This window comes from Hetaerina americana, unplaced genomic scaffold (genome assembly GCF_022747635.1).
Source record: "Hetaerina americana unplaced genomic scaffold, ioHetAmer1.1.p SCAF_29, whole genome shotgun sequence".
Taxonomy (NCBI): Eukaryota; Metazoa; Arthropoda; class Insecta; order Odonata; family Calopterygidae; genus Hetaerina; species Hetaerina americana.
The window spans coordinates 4,952,668-4,974,330 of NW_027286863.1; the positions used below are offsets into that span (position 1 = coordinate 4,952,668).

At 40.2% G+C, this 21,663-nt stretch overlaps 1 protein-coding gene across 1 annotated transcript in view; it reads right to left on the reverse strand.

Moving 5' to 3' along the window:
• The window catches only part of LOC139689909 (uncharacterized), a 62,474-nt gene that overhangs the window by 10,048 nt on the left and 30,763 nt on the right, over positions 1–21,663 (reverse strand). Inside the window, exons 2-4 of the mRNA XM_071587028.1 lie at positions 7,932–9,686; positions 6,715–6,901; positions 2,119–2,322 (exon numbers count right to left, since the gene is read on the reverse strand). Of these exons, the coding sequence (XP_071443129.1) occupies positions 2,119–2,322; positions 6,715–6,901; positions 7,932–9,686 (2,146 nt within the window). The remainder of the gene's footprint in view (positions 1–2,118; positions 2,323–6,714; positions 6,902–7,931; positions 9,687–21,663) is intronic.

Here is a 21,663-nt window from a genome sequence, read left to right on the forward strand (position 1 = left end):
AATATGAAAAAATTCATAATATTGTTAAATTATGTGCATTTTAAGTAAGCCTTTGTCTCCAAAACAGCTTAGCATTCCTTGCCCCTTTATGCAATGTGTACTTACATTATTCAAGTCAAAAATCAATGAAGCACATGCTTAGTAATCATATGCCTAAAATAACCTATACCTAATCCTTAATAAACCTATAACAAATAATGAGCCTGTTTATTGCTAAAATAGAGCCACCATTTTCTTAGAATCCTCTAGTTCAAATGCGATTACTCTGACGTTTAATAAATAACTCAAGTAATTAACTTATCTAACTTAATCAGGGAAATTAGTGCTAAAATTGAGCATATGGGTGAAGATCGGAATGGTGTGGCTGCCTGTACTTGCTTCCCACCCAGAGGGTCCGGGTTCGAATCCTGGGTATGGCACATATTTTTCAGTGGTATTTTCATTCCTACTTGAGGTGCTTTTTGGAGGGTACTATTAGTGAGTACACCATTCAAGTGAAATCATCTCTATTAGTTATAATCTATCCGTTACCTGTTCTATGTTGACTACGCTTCTTCCTAACTCTTCATTTAATACTATGGCAACCCCTCATTGGCTCTCTTCCCCGCCGCTGCATATTATTCTATAATTATCACTCCAGTAATCCCCGCTATCCTTCCATCTCACCTCGCATAGACCTATAATATCTATATTTCCCCTTCCCATCTCTCGCTTAACATTCTCCAATTTCCCTGTCCTCATCATTGTCCTAACATTCCACGCTCCTATTCTAACTAACTTGGTCTTCTTCTTCTGTGTCTTCTGTCCTGCTGCCGCTGGTTTTCCCTTGAGAGGGTTTTGTGGGATGACGACCATGGAACCCTTGCCTCCCCCGCTGCCGGGCACGACACATAGCACCCGGTAGTTGCCAGGACTCAAAATCTCTGTATTGTCCATGATTTAAGTCTTGGGAATGATAATTGAGGTGGTTTCCCGTTGCCTTCCTCAATAGTGTTATTAACGTGACTCCATCACTTATTGGCCGCCCCACTGGGGTCAGATGCCATTGCAGCCGCCTCACTGAGGAACAGACGCTGCTTGGACTACCTTTCATCTGGCTCCTAACCTTTGACCTATCTGGCATGGGTGACCCTACCAGGAGCAATTATTATTAGTCCCGCCAGCACAGCTCTAGGGGCCATGGGAGCGCACAAGCCCTTCCACCACGTCAAGGTTGTAGTCCGGGGAGGGACCCAAATATTTATTCATTAAAAAATAAAATAGAATTTCACTTTTGCTATTCAACTGAGAAAGCATATAATATATGATGCTCCTAATACTAGCACATGTCCATGAACAGCTTAAAATGTCAACCTGTGAAATTGACTTTGATTTTAATTTCCTTACTGCTTTTCAAGTCCAAGATAGTGTTTTGTGTAAACAAAAATTTTATTTCATTACAGAGAGAGGACCCTGTTACTCCAAGGATTACATAAATATACCAAGCCTATTTCTAAATTTTATGGATTTAATATATTAATATTTTATGTCATGTGTTAGCACATGTTGTGATATTTGCCAAAATTATTCTGTGCAAAGAAAATTTGTCAAGACTTAGCCGGTGTTGATGAATTTACATAAGTGTCCATGTTGAAGAAACATGATTTATGGTTTTATGATAAAAAATTGAGGCATTTGCTCAGGCATTAAGACAATGCACAATACTCCATATGGAAAGCATACCACACAGAGGAACCAAAATAATGTATATTTTTGAGTAATAAATGGTCTCTATTCAAACTTCAAAGAATTCATTGCTCAGGTGAATAAAAATTAATAATAATAATTGAGTAAACTCATATTTACCCCTTCATTAAACCAGATATTATCAGATACATTGAATAAATTGGAATTATTGAGTAATACATATACAAATTTTATGGGAGTAGCATATTTAATAGAATAGCCTTCACATTTATGGATGAAGAACAAAGGTTTAAGTAGCCAAATATTTTTTTACCCTACCCAACCTTCATCTTAAAAATTCCTTGGCACATATCCCTACAGTTTATTTGTAGAATGACACTAATGTATATCTCTTCTGAAAATTATTTTACCCTTGACCATGCAAAATCTCACCTAGTTCAGTTTGTTCTGTTGATTGACCAGTGGTACCAGAGTTAACTGGCTTTTGTTGTGGTCTTTTATTGCCTTGTGGTCTATTTGGATTTTGTGCAGCTGAATTTGCAGGTTTGGTAGGTCTATTAACTGGTTTGTTTCCCTGTTGGGTTGGCCTGTTTGGGGGTAGTCTAGGTGGTTGTGGGGGCTTGGCATTGGGTTTCCCTGCGAAAATAAATGAGAAACATATCGAAATTAGAAAATGAAAAATTTGAACAGATATTCAAATAATGTTTCACTTAAACGCAAAACAATGTGGTAGGAATACATGAATATATTTTTTATATGTAAAGTCATAAAATAAAAATTGATTAATCCCTGATAAGATGTAACAACTCCCTAGGGAGAAAATCAAATGGTCATCCATTCAAATGGAAGATAAATGGAAACTTTCCATCGGCAGCCAAACTACCGCATCTCTATGGACTACCCAAGGTTCACAAGGAGGGGGTTCCCTACGACCCATCGTAAGCAACATCGATGCACCTACCTACAAGCTGGTACAATACATTGTACGTTCTCTCCAACCCTTCGCTGGAAGAACCGACTCATCCGTGAAAAACTCCACAGAATTTATTCTGCACCATCATGAATATAGAATTTAAGGAACAGGATGTGCTAGTGAGCTTTGATGTAATCTCTCTGTTCACGAATACACCCATTGATGGCTCAATGCTACTCATTGAAGAACTCACCTCGGAAGAATTACCAAAGGATTTCCCGGACCTCGCAGAATTCTGCCTCAGGAACTCATACTTCCTTTGGAATGATAAATACTTTCAGCAGAAATAAGGTGTGGCCATGGGATCACCTCCCTCTCTTGCAGTAGCTGGTATTTTCATGGAGAATTTTGAGAAGAAGGCAATAAAGGCTTACCAAAAGAAACCATCTCTTTGGATCCGTTTTGTCGAGGACACCTTTGTCATCTGGCCACACAGGAAGGAAGAACTAGAATTATTCCTGAAACGCCCAAATTGGCAGCAAGAAAACCGCCAAGAAAGAGCCAGTCAGAGAGCTCTCAACCAGCCAGCATCTCTTATATTTCGTGGCTAAATTGCAACGCAAATCTTATTCCACAACCGCTACCCTCTTTGTAGCCTTTTCTATATCGTTATTTTCCACCCCGAAGAGGAGTTAATCCTAAAATGGGGTTTCCGTATTGTACTTTTTTTATTATGTTTCCTTTATATTTAATATACATTCTTCTAAGCTGTTACTTTACAGAAATAAAATCTTTGAAATTGAAAACTGAACAAGGCAAATCATTTCAACCTAAAGACGCCTCTAGGACTGGGGGCGAAACAGTTGTCCATCAACTCACCTATGTGACAGTAACTCCCCGAAGCGGCATGAATTCATCAAAAATTGATTAATCTAGCTTAAAAAGTTCCATCATACATTGAAATTTTCTCTAAACTGACAGTTGCATTTTTTTCCCTGATTTCATACACTGCAGCTGTCAAACTAAAAGTTGGTTGCGTTATAATGGATAGGAAACACCGAGAACTAAGCCCAATGGCATGTGAAATTCACACATCAGGGTAGTAAGGGGGACCAGCTCCTTTCCCTGTGCCGGCAATGGTTTCCTGAGAAATTCCATCAACCGAAATGGATGCCCAGAGTCATCCCTGGGGGAATCAAACCAAGGCCCTCCTGTCAGTTGTTGGTCAGTGCTCTACCCACTAGATTATCAAATACCCCACTTAACATACAAGGCTAGTAAATACTGATGAACCTTCTACTTGGTTGGGATGGAAATATAATACATAAAGAACACAGAGAGTTCTGCATGACTGAGTAAGTATTGGTCAGTAATATCAATTCCCTACTATTTTCATGGGTGTGCTGGGATAGGAGCTTCAATATCTTATCAGTACTTATCAGTACTATGCATTCCTAGATATGAGGAAATTACAGGTATAAGATGATTTTCCATTAAACATATATTTTCCCAGCTTTGTTTGAGTGTCCAGGGTCCCTGCCACCCCATTGTTTTAATTCTGACTCATCTGAAACACCTGGTTTAGAAACCATAACTGCTGGCAGGACCATGCCCATACACCATTGGGAAGAGAATTTCTGCAGGTCTAAGGACTAATGGAAACTCATTAACTTAGCTGGCTCAAGAGGTTGCAAGCAGACCATCTATAAGCAAGCATGCAAGCATGATAAACATAAGTGGATTTCAATATAGTTAATGTATAAGTATGCTCAAAACTAAGGGGAGCATTAGAGAAATCATGCGATCATTCAATCCTGTATGTGCATGATATTCCTTGATGCACATATCTCATAAATAATTTATATTCATCATGAAGTAGTAGTATTTATGGGAGGCTGAGACCAACAGCTGAGGTCATTTGCGCCATAGGGGATGGAAAAGAAAGGATGAAGGGTGGAGAGAAACCCGGTGTCGGCATTAGCCTACTCTTAACGAAAGGCGCCAAGGGGTTCGCAGCTTAACAACCCATCCAACGGACGGCGTACTCACTCTAAGTGCTCTCCACGAAGCACCTCAAGTAGGGATTGAGATACCACTGAAAAATATTCAACATCGCCGGGATTTGAACCCGGCCCTCTGGGTGAGAAGCCAGTACATTAGCCCCCGCACCATCTCGATCCCCCTTCATCATTAAGTATCAAATTAAATTTATTGAAACATATGCTTCAGAATAATCCGTAAGTATGCTCTCATAATCAATGCATCATTTTATCAATGACTCCTGAATATAGTCAATGAAAATTTTGTGTTTAGCTCAATCACACAACTTAGTGAGTGGGACAGCAAATGGCACTGGGCTTCTATGTCTTCAGTGCTCCCAAATCTATAAGTCGTTAAAGACTGCCAGAGACTCATTTTCCCAAAGTGACGATGGGCTAGTTTGAGCTTTTGAATCAAAGTTGGTGTAACAGTCCCAATCAAAGACTGGGAAATCAGTAGGAAATCGGAGGGTTAAGGAACAAGAGTGAGGAAATGAATCCCAATCAGAAGCATCATGCATAATTAGGGTATGTGGCATATCATGAGACAAAATTCAGCCATCAGCGTGATCAACAGAAAAAATAAGGTATTGCTCTCCTGAAAAATGCTGCATTCTATGATGATTTCATTTGGAAAATCATTTCAATTAATTGTATATATGACTCTATACATAATAAGTTAATATATTTTATGTTTTATAAACAATTATATTCACTTTAATTGTATGGTATTCTTAAATATATGATTACCACATGCCATTCTTACCCTCTACAATTATAGTGCCGGCTTGTTAACACCCAATGTGTAGAAATTTTGCCAAAGTACATGAATTCTACAATGTGAATGTTTGCTCATAATTTTGTTATTTTTACAAGGTCATACTGTAATATTACATACATAATTCTTCCTCGTGAGTCATGATTGCCCAGTTCATTCATTTTATTCTAGGTTTATCAATATTGTCAAGGTTATTGAATCATCCATTTATGCTCAAAATTGCATAAAAACATGGCATCTATACCCAGATTGACTGTGAGTGAGCAGATAATCATTAGATATATGATGGAAATTTCTCCCATCATTAGAAATATACTTTTTAAGAGTGTTTTGCCATCCATGAAAACCTAATACAAAGAATATATTCAATATTATATACACTTTATTGAGTAAAATAATATTTTTATCAAATGCTTCAAAAAAGAGATGCACCATAAAATGTGGGTAGAGGGGATAGAGTTTATTTCTCCTAATCAACCATTATCTAGCTTGATCTCAGGGCAAGTAATCACAGCACTGTTTGTATTTCTAAGCCTTAGCAATGGGTAATATTTAAAAAAATTTGCTTGCAGTGATGAAGTGAACTGAAGGGTAATGACAATAATTGAGGCCTTTTAATAATGTGAATCCATTTATAACAGTCATGCCATTAGCAATATTTTTATACTAAATGTACATCTCAGAGCACTTGGACAATAGGAGTGGTAGGTAGAGAAAATAGGGTCAGAGGAAGTTGAAATGCCTTTTGGCTACATAATAATAATGAACATATACTATGGATAGACTGAGTAATGAATGAAGAAGTGACAACTTTGAAGAGCAGGGGAAGAGAGTAGCTTATTGAGGACACTCGAGCCATTGTAGTTTACTGAATATCATAAATGAAAGAAATATGACAGGGAAGAATTTCAGAGGAAGGTCTATCGACTGAAAGCAAGTTGTAGAAAATGTTGGTGCAGAAAGCCATGATGTAATGAAGACCTTGACAGGAAACAGGGTTGTTTGAAGAGCAAATTCAATCCAATCTACTGAATCCATGATCCATGATATCTAATGACGGCAGAGGATGTAACATAACTATCTGATACTTCATATTTCTTATGTGAAATATGGATGCAAGAGGTATTTCAAAGCTCCTCTCACTTAATACTATAAATATGATCTACAGCTAATCTGCGTAATAGAGAGTTGTCACCAGTCAGTGATTTCTGTTTCAGAATGTATTCAAGAATATTTCCCTCTAATGATTATGAAGTACACGCAAGTTTTTAATTTGCCTTTATGAGAATTTGACATACCTTTCTCCTTTGGACAAATCTGCCTGCCATTGATTCTGATAGTCTTAACTCTGGGTGGTTCACTCTCGTGCTCATTGTACTTGACAAATATCTTCACAGAAAGTGGTGGACCTGGATAAACCCTCCTTCGGCCATTCCAAATGGTGTATTGAACATTGTCCACACTGGACACTTCCCCCAACCATGTCTGCCGGAAAACAAGGCAATTTCCAGAACATATCTTATACACAGTGCATATACATATTCCAAATATCAGATTTCACTTGCATGCTTTGCAAAATAATATTTACACGTGGGAAATATAATTAAACGTATAGGTTATACAAATGAGTTGGCCATTGGCATTTACTAAGATTGCTAGATGACAATTTTAACAGATGCCTTAATAAATATTTTTTGGCATTATACATCTTATTTGTGTTGCATTAGGGGATTGAAGTTTACTTTACTGCATCTCATTAAGGGTAATACTGATGCAATGATATTACCACTTAGTTTTAACTTTGATGAAATTCAGTTTCACAATTTTAAATATCTATATTATAAAGTTGCCCTTCTGCAGTTGAGTTATAAACCAGATAGAAATATAAGTCCATGCTGTGGATCAAATTAATACCAGTTAAACTGCATATTCAGAGCAGAAGACTTTCAAGGGCATGCAAAAATGTGAGTATCATCCTGTGCATAGTTCCAATGAATGACCTCTCCTCAGGTAAAAGAGAGGCCTAGGCAACTTACATATTTAAACCGTCCCATTGCACTTAAATAGTTAGGAAATGGTTAGATTTAGGAATAAAAAAAGCCGATGCAAAACCTCCATTAAAATAAAATTAGTGTGGGGAATCTTGGGTAAGTACAGGGTTCTTGTACTTAATGATGGCTCAGTGAGCTGAGATGTATGTCATAATAAATCTTTTTATTCAGTAGAAAAGTAATAACTTTTGATTCTATCCAATTGATACATTCCACCATACCAAACCTAAATTTTCTAACCTTATGAAAAGGAAATGAAAACTTAGGAAACACAGAAAGGCCAAGATAATAAGGAAACCAGAGAGAAAACTTTCATCAGAACAATTATTAGTTTGATTTGATTATTGCAAAAAAGAAGGCAGTTTGATGTAATCAACCAATTACAGTAAACCCCCAAATTTATGTAGTCATTGGTTTTTCTGAGTCGAGCTAAACACCAAGGGAAATGCAATGAAGTCACTCACCCCAAGGAGGTCAGCACGTTTGTCCAGCTGGATTTCTATCCTGAGCCCAGTGAGGGTTTCATCTGTGGACACAAGCACCACTCCATACCATCTCTCCTTGCCGGCCCTAGTCCCTTCGTAGGAGAACACACTTGGGCAGGGTGATGCTGGATGAGGACCTCTTGCTCTCCGTATCTGGGGCGTAGCCATTACCTGTCTTGGTTTCTGAGTTCTTGGCAGGGAACTTGACGAATAGTCCACAGCAATGTCTTCATCATAGTCGTCCTTATCAAAGCTAAAGGTTGACCCTAAAACTTCACTACCTTCTGATGTGTAAATTGGTTCCTCAACACCACCACCAGGGGGATATTCCTGAGGTCGTGTCAACTCACTGTCACGATCACTTTTCTCATCACTTATCTCGTGCGGATCCCATGAGCTGCTCGTCGCTGGTTCTCGATGATGTACAACTTGGGTTTCCTTGTGTGGCACCTCTACATCCCGTGGATTATCCCTTACAGTCTCTCGTGAATAACCAAGAGCGGGTTCACGCGGATGTTCAATTACAGTACCTCGTGAATGGCCAACTGACGTCTCTATCGTATGATCAACGGTCGTACCTCGTGATTGATCAACTGCTGTACGCCGAGAATTACTATGCACATTATCAACAACTGTTTCCCTTGAATAACCCTCCATTACATCGCGAGTATTATCGTACACATTTCCCTGCTTGGCTGCTGTCGTAATCCCGGAATTAACAAAATCATCAACCCTCGGGTTCTCAATCACAGTACCTCGATCGTGTCCCGCCATTGAATTTCTTGCAGGGGTCACCACTGCATCCCGAGAATTAGCTGCGATTGGGCTTCGGATGTCTTCCCTACCGCTCCCCGAATAAGATGCCTGCGAAGTGACACCTGAGCCCACTGCCGGATCCTTTCGCATGTACACCGGATTCGAGTCTTCCCGTGAATGTCCACGCGTGTTCTCTTGAGCGTTGCGGTCCGGGACGGGTGCTCCTCGGTCGCTCACGCGGGTAGAGCCCCGCGAAGCATCGTACTGCGGATTGGAGCTCTGTTGACTGGCCACGGCGTCCCGATGGTCGCCGTCCATGGGGAAGTCCGATACCACGCTCCCGTGGACATCGCGGTGGATTCCGGCGCCGGCCCGGATGCTCTCTTCGGTGCCCCGCGGCAATCCGGACTCTTTGGGGATAACGCGAGGGGGACGGACCTCATCCCTGGAGTACCCTGCCGCGCCTGAAGTCCTCGTCGGTTCCCGGGGACTTCCGGAGACGGTCGCTGAGTTGCCTCCGCTGGATAGTGTCGGAGTCCCAGAATTTCCGTGGCCCACCTTCGAGTCATCCCTGGTCCCGTAGCCCGCTGCGACCGACGCCGCGTCGACCTTCGAGTACTCCGTGGAGGTCAGGGGCTTGGGTCTCTCGACTTCAGCTCGACCGCCCTGCTCGAAGACGGCATCACGGGCCCCCTGGGACACGTCAATCCTTCCGGCGAGCACGTCCTCCACGTAGGAGATGGTGTGTTCCGTCTCCCTGGAGATGTGTGGCGGGGACGACTGCCGGGAGGGGACTTGGGGCGCCCTCGGTGGCATCCCGACCCGCTTGGGTGCGGTCGCCGGCACCACCTCCCCGACCCCTATGCCCGCCACCGGCGCGGGGTCGGAGATGTAGTGGTCGACGGCCCTGACGTTTTGCGCGGGCGAGTCCGGAAGGAGCGAGAGCAGAAGGACGGCGAGCAAAGCGGCGGTTTTCATCTGGAAAACAAGGTTGTCAAATTAAACCATCGTCAAGGACGCGGATACTGTTAGGCGTCACTGAATAGTGAAAATCGTATTTACAGACGACACACTATATTACTGACAACATTTATCACAGAAGCGGCATTTTTTACCATATTAATGCTGACTAACAATACTTACCGATGCACTGCGACCTCCGCTTTGTCAAATTTGTTCAACAAAATAATAAACCGTAGTAATCGACTCGTAGGTTGATTTGATCCGTGGAGATACGAGCTCTCATGGTACTAAACCCTATACCAAGACTGAAATACGTGAATCAGGGTAATGAGGGCGGTGGGGGGTCCTTTCCTTGGGCCGTCTGTGGTTTTCTAGGACTTGATACTCGAGAAAATCACATTGCTTGGGTGAAGCTGTAGGTGCTCATAGCCAACAGGAATAACACAATTACTATTTATCGATTAAATATTTGCTCGAGGTCTTCGGTTGAAATTAAATGCCGATTCAAGTTAAGCAATGCCGCAGATATGACGGCATTACTGTTTAAATAATTTGTGCGAGATTTTTCCTACGAAAATTGGTGAAAAATTCAACCGAGCGAAGCAGACGTGAAGAACGCGCGGCCGAGTGTCAGTTGTTGTTAATTAATGGGTTTCTTAGCATTGAGTCTATGACTGCTAGCGCCACACATTCCTCACTTTCCCACCGTTGACGGTGTCATCCCATCATTGATAGAAAGTATTTAACGCAACTTACTGCTTCCCATTAATAAGTCAGCAACTTAGCAATATTCAACTGCTTAGGAGCTCATTTATTTATTACGAAGAGCTCGTAAAAGTTTTGCTAACTATCTCAGCGTTGGAAAGGGAACAGAGATGCATAAATCGCATTAGACAACGCGAAATTCGGTGGATCGCATCTTGATTGTGGCTTGTTTGTTGTTTGCCAACCTAAGTGATTTACTTGAGCGCGCCATTTTTATGCTATTGTGTGAGAAGGTACCAGGAGCGCCTGAAATTAAATGCCACTGCTGCTATGTACGATTCCTTTCGATACTCTCTCTGTTGAAAATAAATGTAATTTTCTCTGTAAGGAAAATAAACTAGAAAACGAAGGGGACATTTGTTCTTTGCCTTTCGATTCCGCGGTCGTCAGTTTTATGTTCTCGACGACTGATCGCGATAATCGCCATAGGTTGGACTTTAAGTTGCTATGTTTATATTCCGATGGATAAATGGCACTTCTCGTATCGACCAGACCGTATTTACGCTTTTGAGCGTGAAGGTCACGGAAAAGAGCCAAGGCAACTAGAAAACAGTTGATTCCCATCGTCACCTCTGTAGCTCCAATGACTAAATTGATGCTAGACCGGCTTGATTGACATTCGATATAGCACGACCCTTTTCACGCCTGATACTTATCAGTCTACATAATCAGCATTATTAGGAGGGAAAGAATCAGGTGTAAATTGATTATCCGTCAAAATAAATTACTGATTAGATTGAAAGAGCATATTACGGAAAATCAAAGGCAGATCTTGCAATAATGTCCACCTACTAATCCGCAGATGGCGGAATTGATCGCCGTGGCATTCTGGGGTCCTTTTTGTTGAAGCTGCCATCCATATAGCAAGGCCAATAAGCAGTAGAAAATGCCAAAATTATTACTGCGGTAGAATCAGCCACTGGCATGCACGCACAGTGTGAAAATTTCACAGTGTAAAAATATATTTCGCATTGACTGGGATTCGAACCTGGATCCATCGATATCAAGGCGACTGCTTTAGTTGGTCAATTCCATGAAATTTATACTGTACAATTCATGATCTAAGGTAGCTTAACTGACTAATGATCTCGGCTAGATGTCTTGGGATCCAGCTTTGAATCACGGCCAGGGGCAATAGTGCGAGTACTCGTATTTGCACTGTAAAATTTTCGCGTTCTACTTTAGGAGTCCCGGGGATTTGCACGCGCGTCTTCTACCGATGACAATAATGGCACATCACTGAACACTTGAGCACGCTACAGAGTGCACGAATTTGAAAGTCTCAAAAGTTTTATATCATTATTTTCGAGTGTTTTTAGAAGAATTAGTTATTGACTAGTGGATTGTTGAGCCCTACCGCTAGAAAGCCAGATCGCGACTAGTCTGACTTGCTCCCAGGGCCCACGGGCTACAAGATGTGTCCAGGAAAAAAAAATTGCGGCCCTATGAAATTATCACATTTATTTACACGAATTATTTTTTTGTATAAGCTCGAATCGCTGGGAAAAGTCTTCCGCGGAAGGTGAAGGTTCACGTTTTATCGGAGACGTATCTTCAGCAGGGTATACAATCACAGATTGGTATTTTTGACAATATTTACAGCCCTAGGATAATATGGTTGTCCGTCATGCGAAGTCAGAAAGTCATACAATCCAGTTTATATGTACATGAACAATAAGTGAAGTAACTGCTCTAATATTTGTAGGGCCCCCGCTTCGATTGTGAAAAAAGTGTTGACGAGAGTTCATCCTTATCCAGATGAACCAAAATACGGCACATTAACCTCTTAACGGATTAGTTTTAATAATTAATCACAATTGAATTATCATAAATGCTAAAGAAATAACAAACAGTTGTGATTGCGCTATACGCCGATATTAACAACCTCATTAAGTAATGATAGCAAATATTTGGCTTCCACGGAAAGTATCATTTTCTATAAAGAATAAGCTTTGTTTGTTGGTTCACGACTGACGGTAAATTAATAAAGCCCCCATACAAAATCCAACTACTTATGATCCTCCATAATCCTATCGGGATATGAACCCTGGTCCTTCAGCTTTCAGCAGACTCCTATAGAGATCATCATATTCCAAACGCGTCCTCTTTAAATTGATTTTCCCGTTCGAGAAAGCATGCCTTCCTTGCACTTGATCGCACCTTTGTGCGTACAATGTTTCGTTGCGGCATTCCCGCTTAATCATTTCCTCACATGGCACAGCTAAGGCAATTTTGCCTGGCCTGGGTAGGCATTATAACAAATATGTCATTAAAAATAATATGTAACCGAGAAGTACGAAATAGAATAGAGTGCTGCCCAAACGACCAATGTTCTCACACATTTCGTTCCCGACATGCTGATAGTCCCAACCTTGCATTCGCACATTAGAGTCCACAGTTCATAAAAGCCAACCCATTTCATAATAGTATTGGCTCGATTCCTTTCACTTCTCACGACCACACATGGCATATTCGCTATGCATTTTATATTAGATTTACTGCTACACATTGAGAATATTCCAAAATTCTCAAACATGCTTTTGTCCAATTCGTAGCAGGAAATATCGACAAAATTATATAACAAGAATCGCAGCGAAAATAATCCTTTCGTGATAGCCTAATACCGAATGTGAATTCCGTGAATTATTCTATGGCAAATCATATATGTCAACTTAGTACGCATATACCATTGAACAACCTACAACCGTGAAATTATAATATCAAACATTTTTTTCAATGTCCATTTTTAATATCGAATAACTATATGCTTGGAAGTAAAGAATTGTCAATCTAGGGTTTGTTTAGACAAGGTTATCGTTTCATGTGAAATCAGGTGAATTCATTTTTTTTTGGAATTATGGCGTCATAAAATATCTTGGAAATCCTAAAATTCACTCATATAGGATTCGATAAAATTTTTTAGGAAATCCAATATCCTTAAAAATTTACAATTGAATAAAAAAATCAGACATTTGAATTTATTTTGACTTCAAAGGTACACAGATTATTAACCAGGAGGAATCTGTATCAGCGCACGTAAACAGGCGATCAAACGAAGGGCTGTGCCGGCAATTTGCTAAAAAAATTATTTAAAAACATTATTTCTCAAATATTATATCAAGTTCACAGATTTAGGAACAGCATGATCAATTCACATTGTTTCCCTGGAACTGATGCGGGCTCTGACCACAATTAAGTGCTCATGAAATGTAGGTTCCAATTGAAAAAGATAAAGCAAGGGTTATGAATTGAAATTTAGCAGCATAAACAGAAATTACAAAGGAGCGTATTGATGTGACAGAGGCGAAAGAACTATCCAAGAATAAGGAAAGATGGAGGAAAAGTCAAGAGTAAAAGGAAGCTATTTTCCTCTTCTAACCTATACCTTCAGACTTTTTTCGCGTGTCTACCAAAAAGGGAATGTTGTGGAGGACTTAAAAATATATACTGTTAGAAATAAGCTTAACATAACGAAATAAAAAACTCATTGCTGAATTCCTAACATTGCTTGTCAATTTCATTAATTTAAATTGTATGCTTATAAAATTGGTGACCATATGGAGCATCAGTGCAGCTTTTTCTTACATCGAGAAAGCACCAGATAATGCACTATAATCACACCTCGCGTCCATGGCAAAATGCTCACTGGCAGACTGATGTGCAATCCTCATCGTTGACCTCAAATCCTCATTATTTCAAAATAAAAATTACCAGAACGAAGATGATGGTGTTATCCAGTCACTGCAAATGAATCTAAGATACACACGTATCGAACAAACCTATTAACTAAGATATCTTTGCGGCTAATTTGTTGTACTTCCAAGATATTTCTTAGACGATAATATATTTTGAGTCAAAGCAGGAGAAATTATTTCACTGATGGAAACAATTCAGCTTCGTCCCTTTCGTAATATAATATATTAATCGTATACTAGTAATAATTTTATCCATAGATATGACTTTGAAGTAGAACGAAAAATAATAAAAATATCCCTAATAGAAGTGAACAATGCAGAAATTTGAATTGAGATTTTCTTCCGAATCGTTAAACTTTGATTTCTCCTTGAAACGCGTTGTCAGGTATTATTTGCCTATGACGCTAAAAATTTCCTCAAATAATTCTGACGCAAAACATTATGAAGTAACTGGTCCTGGCTCCAAAAAAAATATCCAAAAAGCTTTCACATTTTCCGAAGCATCCTCTCTGCGTGCAAAAATGCGTTTCAGGGCATGAGAGAAATCGATACACGAAATAATATTTTCCCAGCACAATGATTGGGAGAAAATTTCTCGAGTATTCAAAGGTATTGAATGATATCGCATGCTGGTTTTGAAAGATGATACAGTCATCGTCTGCATGATAGAGTGCCATTTATTCCAAAAGGTTAATAATACAATTCATGTCAGAGATAGCAACAGGGTCAATCCTCCTAACAACGATACTCCACTTATCAAACCGGTTGGATATGCAAGAACTTTTTCGCTGAGAAAAATTAAATGACTTCCTTGAGAATAAATGCTAGTCCAGACCGATTAATTTCCTTCGAATCGAATTAAAAATTACGCATTACTGAAATGTTTGCGCATAATGCATCGAGCCTACCTGATTTTTCTCGCCAAATGCCCCACATATTTGGTCGTTTTTCGACTAATCTTAGAGGTGGTGCTTGATTTTGAGGAGACGCGTAGCTGTAGAGGTTTCTAAGACAACTTTGCGGATGAATTAATACACAGCACTTTGAGTTTTTACATTAGATTTTCCGAAGCGTGTTCTTTCTTTCGTCATTAAGAAATTCTGCGGAATCGCGTCAGAATCAGTTTCCTATGAAGAGTATGTAATTGATATAGGACGAGGGTACTTTGGTAAAGGACTAAGGCAGTAGTTTTAGCGTGTCGAAGGCATTAGTCAGGTCATAAGGATGATGATATACGTAGTATTTCCTTCACCGTCGAGTCCTCTTTCGGGGTGGATAATATCAAGAAAAGCTTGGTTTATTCTACGCAAAAGAAAACTCTTTGTCGCTTATTCATTCCATACCACCATATACTTGCCTACTCTACTACTAATCTACTCAACTAGTGTGGTAGCATAACTTGCTGATTTGCATGGCATTTATCATTCAAACCAGAGAATTCTGCTCTGCTATCCTATACCCGCATACTTAACCCTCTGCTACATTCATTCATTTTGGTATACGGGACCTTCTGTTCCTGGTACTTCTAATATTATTTGTCTTCAAAATGCCTTCAGCCATATTCTTTCGTCGCTTCTCGTTCTACTCGTAATCAAGTTTAACAGCCGGCCTTTACAGCAGGTAGCCATTCAGCGCGCAGCTTTCATTAATATCCCTTAATATGTGATAATCCACCCGTCAGTGTTGGAGGTTTCAGACCATTTTCGCTAGCATTCCACAAGCCAAATCAATGCATATAGATATCTCAAGCCCGCTTTCACCACTCTCAACAAAATACTCATTCTTTTGAAGAGACTATCTTGATAGCCAGACAACCAGCGTTCTGGAACACAACCACACTCGGATAATTTATGTGCTCATAGGAATGAGAAACAAACGTTATACTCTGGCTGTGTCGCGGAAAGAACCCTACAAGCCATCATTTTCTGAGAGTACTATCCGGCTGAAATGGTTGGACTGAACTCAAATTATCACATGGAAATCAAATCTGCCGTTACTGGAGAAATTTTTTCAGCTTAGAAAAAAATTATTAATGATTTTTCGAAACGAGACAACCACACATAACAGAAAAGCGATGTAATTCTGGAACGAGACAGCGATAAAATAGACTCCTACAAAAAAACCACCCCAAACCACCACCATGTTGAAAGGGAGCAGTTTCACCCTTAGGCATCGTTGGCGCAGACCGAGTGGCCCAGTCGCCCGGAATCAACTGCCACAGCTGCGGGCGAGAGTGAAGTTCACGATATCGGCCGCAATATTGCGATGTGGAAGGCAACGGTAAACCACCACATTAATACCCCTAGAATATGCAGTCTTGTATTTCATTCTAATGAGTTAAAATGTAGCAGCTCCAGGAAACCAATCTTAGGTTTGAAATACTGATGAAAATGCCTTTATCATCATCCATATTATTCTATTTCGATTTTAATTCTTTCTCGATTTCAAGTTCTAACATTTAGTTCAAATTTTTATTCTATTTCGATTTAAATTCAACATATATGTCGTATCATACTGTCAGACTACATTTCCACTCGTAAATATTTTACCTGCCTTGATTTCGCAAAATTAATCTTTCCCTTTGCTTATTTAATGCCAGTCAATATATATTTAAATGTTGCGTCTATATATAATTCATCCCCCCGGAGAAAATTAATACACTGAGGCGTGAATAATGAGCGTCTAGGGCGTCACAGGGGCAATCAAATACATATGTAGAAGGAGAGTAGGGGAGGGGGGCGAATCGGCGGAGGGGGTGGAGGGCACCCAACCACCAATGACCTCCACCTCGACCGTTAAGGCGATCTGCGGAAGGAGTCAATTAGCCGGGGGAATTTTCCAAAGCGCTTCGCACGCCACGTGTTCCAGGAAAAATGGTATAAGTTGCAAAAAAACAATCCCCTGCGTTTTCTTATTCCCATTGAAAAAACTTAAAACTCAGGCCAAAAGTAAGTTCCCTATTCGACATTTCAAGATTCCATTTCCGGGAGGACCGAAACCTTAGAATTGGCCGGTGACGTCGGGCGGACGGAAATACTACCACAGGGAATAATTTACCACTTCAACTCCGAGCAAGAATTTCCTTCCTGTGTACGACATATATGTACTTCAAAAAGTCAAAAATTTTTAATACGTAGCATTCGTGTTTTACACTTCATTTATATATATATATATATATATATATATATATATATATATATGAAGTGTATAACATAATAATACAATATTAATAATAATAATATATCTATATATATATATGAAGTGTATAAAATAATAATATAATATTAATAATAATAATATATATCTATATATATATAATTATTATTATTACTATTAGGTAATCTACCGGATAAGGTAGGTTTTTGGATGGACGTAATTACTAATTAAATAATTTGCGACCCCTAGCAACACACAACATTAACATCAGGTCCCTCTTCAGCTGTGAGTACTTTCTTCCTCCCTTCATCCCGTCCAACATCCCTATCCTGTTCCTTCCCTTTCCTCGTTTGCCTAACATTCTCCCCTCTATTACAGTCTTCAACATCCCGCTGCCGGTCAATACCCCCTTCAGCCACTTTTCCTGCCTCCATAGGATTGCTCCCAAATAACCCCTCTCTTCACCCACCATACCAAGTACCACCTCGTTACTTCCTTCCTCGTACTTCCTCCAGCAGGACAGAAGACGCAGGAGAAGAAGACCAAATTAGTTAAAATAGGAAAGTGGGATCTTAGGACAATGATGATGACAGGGAAACTGGAGAATATTAAGCAAGAAATGGAAAGGGGAAAAAAATTCAGGTCTATGCGAGGTGAGATTGAAGGATAGTGGGGATTACTGGAGTGATAATTGTAGAATAATATGCAGCGGCAGGGACGAGAATAAACAAGGGGTTGCCATAGTATCAAACAAAGAGGTAGGAAGAAGCGTAAATCCACTTAGAACAAGCAACAGAAAGAATATTACTTACAGAGATAAAAGAGAAACCGAAGAACTTGGTCATTGTTCAGGTATACATGCCACCAAGCAACCATACGGAGGAAAAGGTCGATAGGATAAACGATTAGATAGAGGACATAATCGCGTGCGTTCCAATAGGGAAACATTTGATAGTGATGGGGGATTGGAATGCAACGGTAGGCGAAGGCACAGATGGTGATGAGGTGGGGGACTACGGTTTAGGCACGAGGAATATATATATATATATATATATATATATATATATATATATATATATAGATATATACAGGTTATATATATATACACACACACGAGGGTCATCCGGAAAGTAGTACCCGTTCGTGCCGCATGAAGTGCTGACGACGCGAGTAGCCGCTGGACGAGGTCAGATAGCTTCAGTGGCTTGTCTGCCTTCTCTGAGCCAAGTTGCGTGACGCTAGCATTGCCTGTGTTGTTTCTGTGATTGTTTACAATGTTTAAAAAAATTGAGAACGCCGCCAGTTGTGAAGTGAGGGCAGTGATTAAATTCCTCAATGCAAGAAACGTTCGCCCATGTGATATTCATCGCCAATTAAAGGAGGTGTATGGAGACAATGTAATGGACGAGTCGTCTGTTCGGCGGTGGTGTCGCAACTTCAACATGGGGAGGGGGAACACACACGACGATGAGCGTTCGGGGAGACCGTCTGTCATTACAGACCAACTGGTGAGCTCAGTTGACGAATTCGTGAGGAACGATCGGCGCGTCACAATTGATGACATCTGTGAGCATTTTCCCAATGTTTCTCGAACAATTGTTCATGAAATTGTTAAACACCATCTGCATTATGCAAAAATTTGTGCAAGATGGGTCCCTCGCGTATCTCAATGAGCTGGCGGCGAAGGACTATGCAGCAGGAATACAGAAACTTGTCACACGTTATGACAAATGCCTTAATTTGCTTGGAGATTATGTTGAGAAGTAGTTTAAAGTATCCTCTTTCAAATAAAATTTTTTATGTTTGTTAATATTTACTTTTGTGTCTTTATTTCACGAACGGGTACTACTTTCCGGATGACCCTCGTACATGTATTTATTTATGTGTGTGTGTGCGTGTATGGCTGGGTTGCGGTAGTCCAGGGGGTAGAGCTTTGGACTACTGACCGGAGGACCCGGGCTCGATTCCTGCGCTAGCCTCTCTTGGCACCTTCTGCTCCACCCAAGCTACGTGTTTTTTGGGTACCAGATTGGGAAACCATAACCATCACAAGGGATGGAACTGCCCCCCCCCTTCCCTGATGAGTGAATTTCTTGCCGTACAGGGCTTAGAAATGGGTGAATTCTACCATCACCTGTCAAACTGACCTTCGGGTTGATAGTTGTCGGGTTACATATAGTACAATAAATGAAGTTGATCAATTGCAACTAGTGATATCAAATACAGCGTCATATACCATTCGTGAGAGCGCTTCAAAAAACGAATTTCATTTATCTAGCCTCAGAAGTTTTCCATTTTTAATGGTGAATCCATTTGGGGCGGAAGATACCTTACTCATACAGATATTCCTGTGTATATGTTATACATTTATTTAGTTATAAATTTATAATATAGGAAGTTTGCAGAAGAAGGGTGAAATGGGTGCGCTATACCGGAAGGTTAAAACACTGTCGGAATGTAAAACGGGAAGATCTATACTAACAGTTTATATTAAGTGGGGTAAGATAATAGTTAAAGTAGAAAAGAACCAAGAGAGATGGAAGGAGTGAATAAAACAACTGTATGGTAAAGACATTAGGCTAGAAATTTTAGATATAGAAAGAGAATGTGAAGTACAGGATAGCTTAGGTACAGGTATGGTTAGGATAGGTAGGTACAGATAGCTTAGGTACAGGTATACTCGACAATGAGGTAGGAAGAGCATTGAGAGAGATGAAATTAGATAAGGCCGTGGGGGTAGACAACATTCCTGCGGAACTTCTAAAAGGTTTAGGGAAATGTGGAAGGAAGAGTCTGAAGGTATATGTACTGATATATACCACCTGTATATTGGTGGAATGGCGGTGGTTATTCATGCGGAGGGAAAGGAGGGCAGTGCATTCACCCACGTAGAAGGCAGGGCAGAAGTTACAGGAGAGGCAGTATATAATGTTTTTTGAGGTACAGGTGGTGTCGGGTTGGGAGTTGGTTATAAGGGAGGTGGCGGGTCTTATAAGATGGCCGCATTTGCAGCGTGGGCGGTTGCATGGTGCGGACAGGGGCGGAGATGAAACAGAGGTGCCCGCGGGTGGTTTTGTCGACTTGAAGACGTCTTGAAAGTTCGACGGGCGTTTAAACGAAACGGGGGACAATGTGGGAATAAAATTGAAGTGGACTGAATGTTATTAATAATTGGGAAGAGTTCAAGGATTATATGTTTAATTTTGTTGGTTTCGGGGAAGAAAGCGGTGAGAGGGTTAGGGCATTCTGGGTGGTTTGGTTTGGTGAGTTTTGCGTCCCTGGGAAAACGTCATCAATATAGCTGGCCCGGAAGACTAGTTTAAGGATTTGTTGGAGGAGAAAGGTATCTTCAAGTTTTCACATAAAAAAATTGGCGTATGCAAGAGCCATACGCGTGCCCATCGCAGTGCCTTTTGGTTGTAAATAGATTTTGTAGTTAAATTTGAAATCATTTTGAATTGTGAGGACGAGTTGCGGCAGTTCGATGAGGAAATCTACGAACTCCACCTACGGATTTCCTCGAAACACTCGTCCTGCTCAGTTTACCCCTCACCCTTCTAAATACAAACTGACCTTCGCTTAAGTACTCATTTGCTCTCTTCTTCAATCTTTTTGATGATCCAAAGTAATATTATTCTGCGTGCGAAATCAAACAGAAAATCCGATGACCCTCATGTAGCGATACGTTTCCATTTTTTTATAGTCATCAGTCCTCATCTAACCAAGTCTTTTGGCCAAATATCTCCTTCACAAATCCCACGAAATGAGCCCATTAAAAATCTTTCCTTAAATTCTTGAGCAGGGATACTCTCTATTTCCACAGCTTTCTTTCAGTTCCTTCAATTACTTTTCATTCTTATCGATATATTTTCTTTCTCCATCAAAGCTCACTAACCTATTACATTTAAAATACAGATTCTCTATTTACTCTTTCCATCTTGGTAGAACCCCTTCTTTTTTGATCAATATTTTACCCATTTCATCTCTAAAAGTATAAACGGGATTTCCTACCTTACACCCTGACAGTTCTCACACCTTCCGCTTAGCGTGCCCATTTTCCCCCATTTCTGTAAACTCTCCACCATGTCTCCTTTCCTCTTTATTTTCTCGCTTCCAGTTTATATTTTAGTACTTTGTCCTTTCTTTTTTATTGTTGTCTTAACGTTCCACATTTCTTTCGTGCATCCATCTCCCTAAAAGTACATTTCTGCATCCATTACTTCATAACCCATTTTCTATTCACCGTTTTCTTAGCTTCATTCACCTTTTTTTATTCCTTGTTTGAGGCATTCTCATCTTTTTATACTCTACCCTAATTCTCCCTCAGAATTTCATCACCTCCCTCCTGAAACTCCTCTTTTTCGCACCCCTCAAGT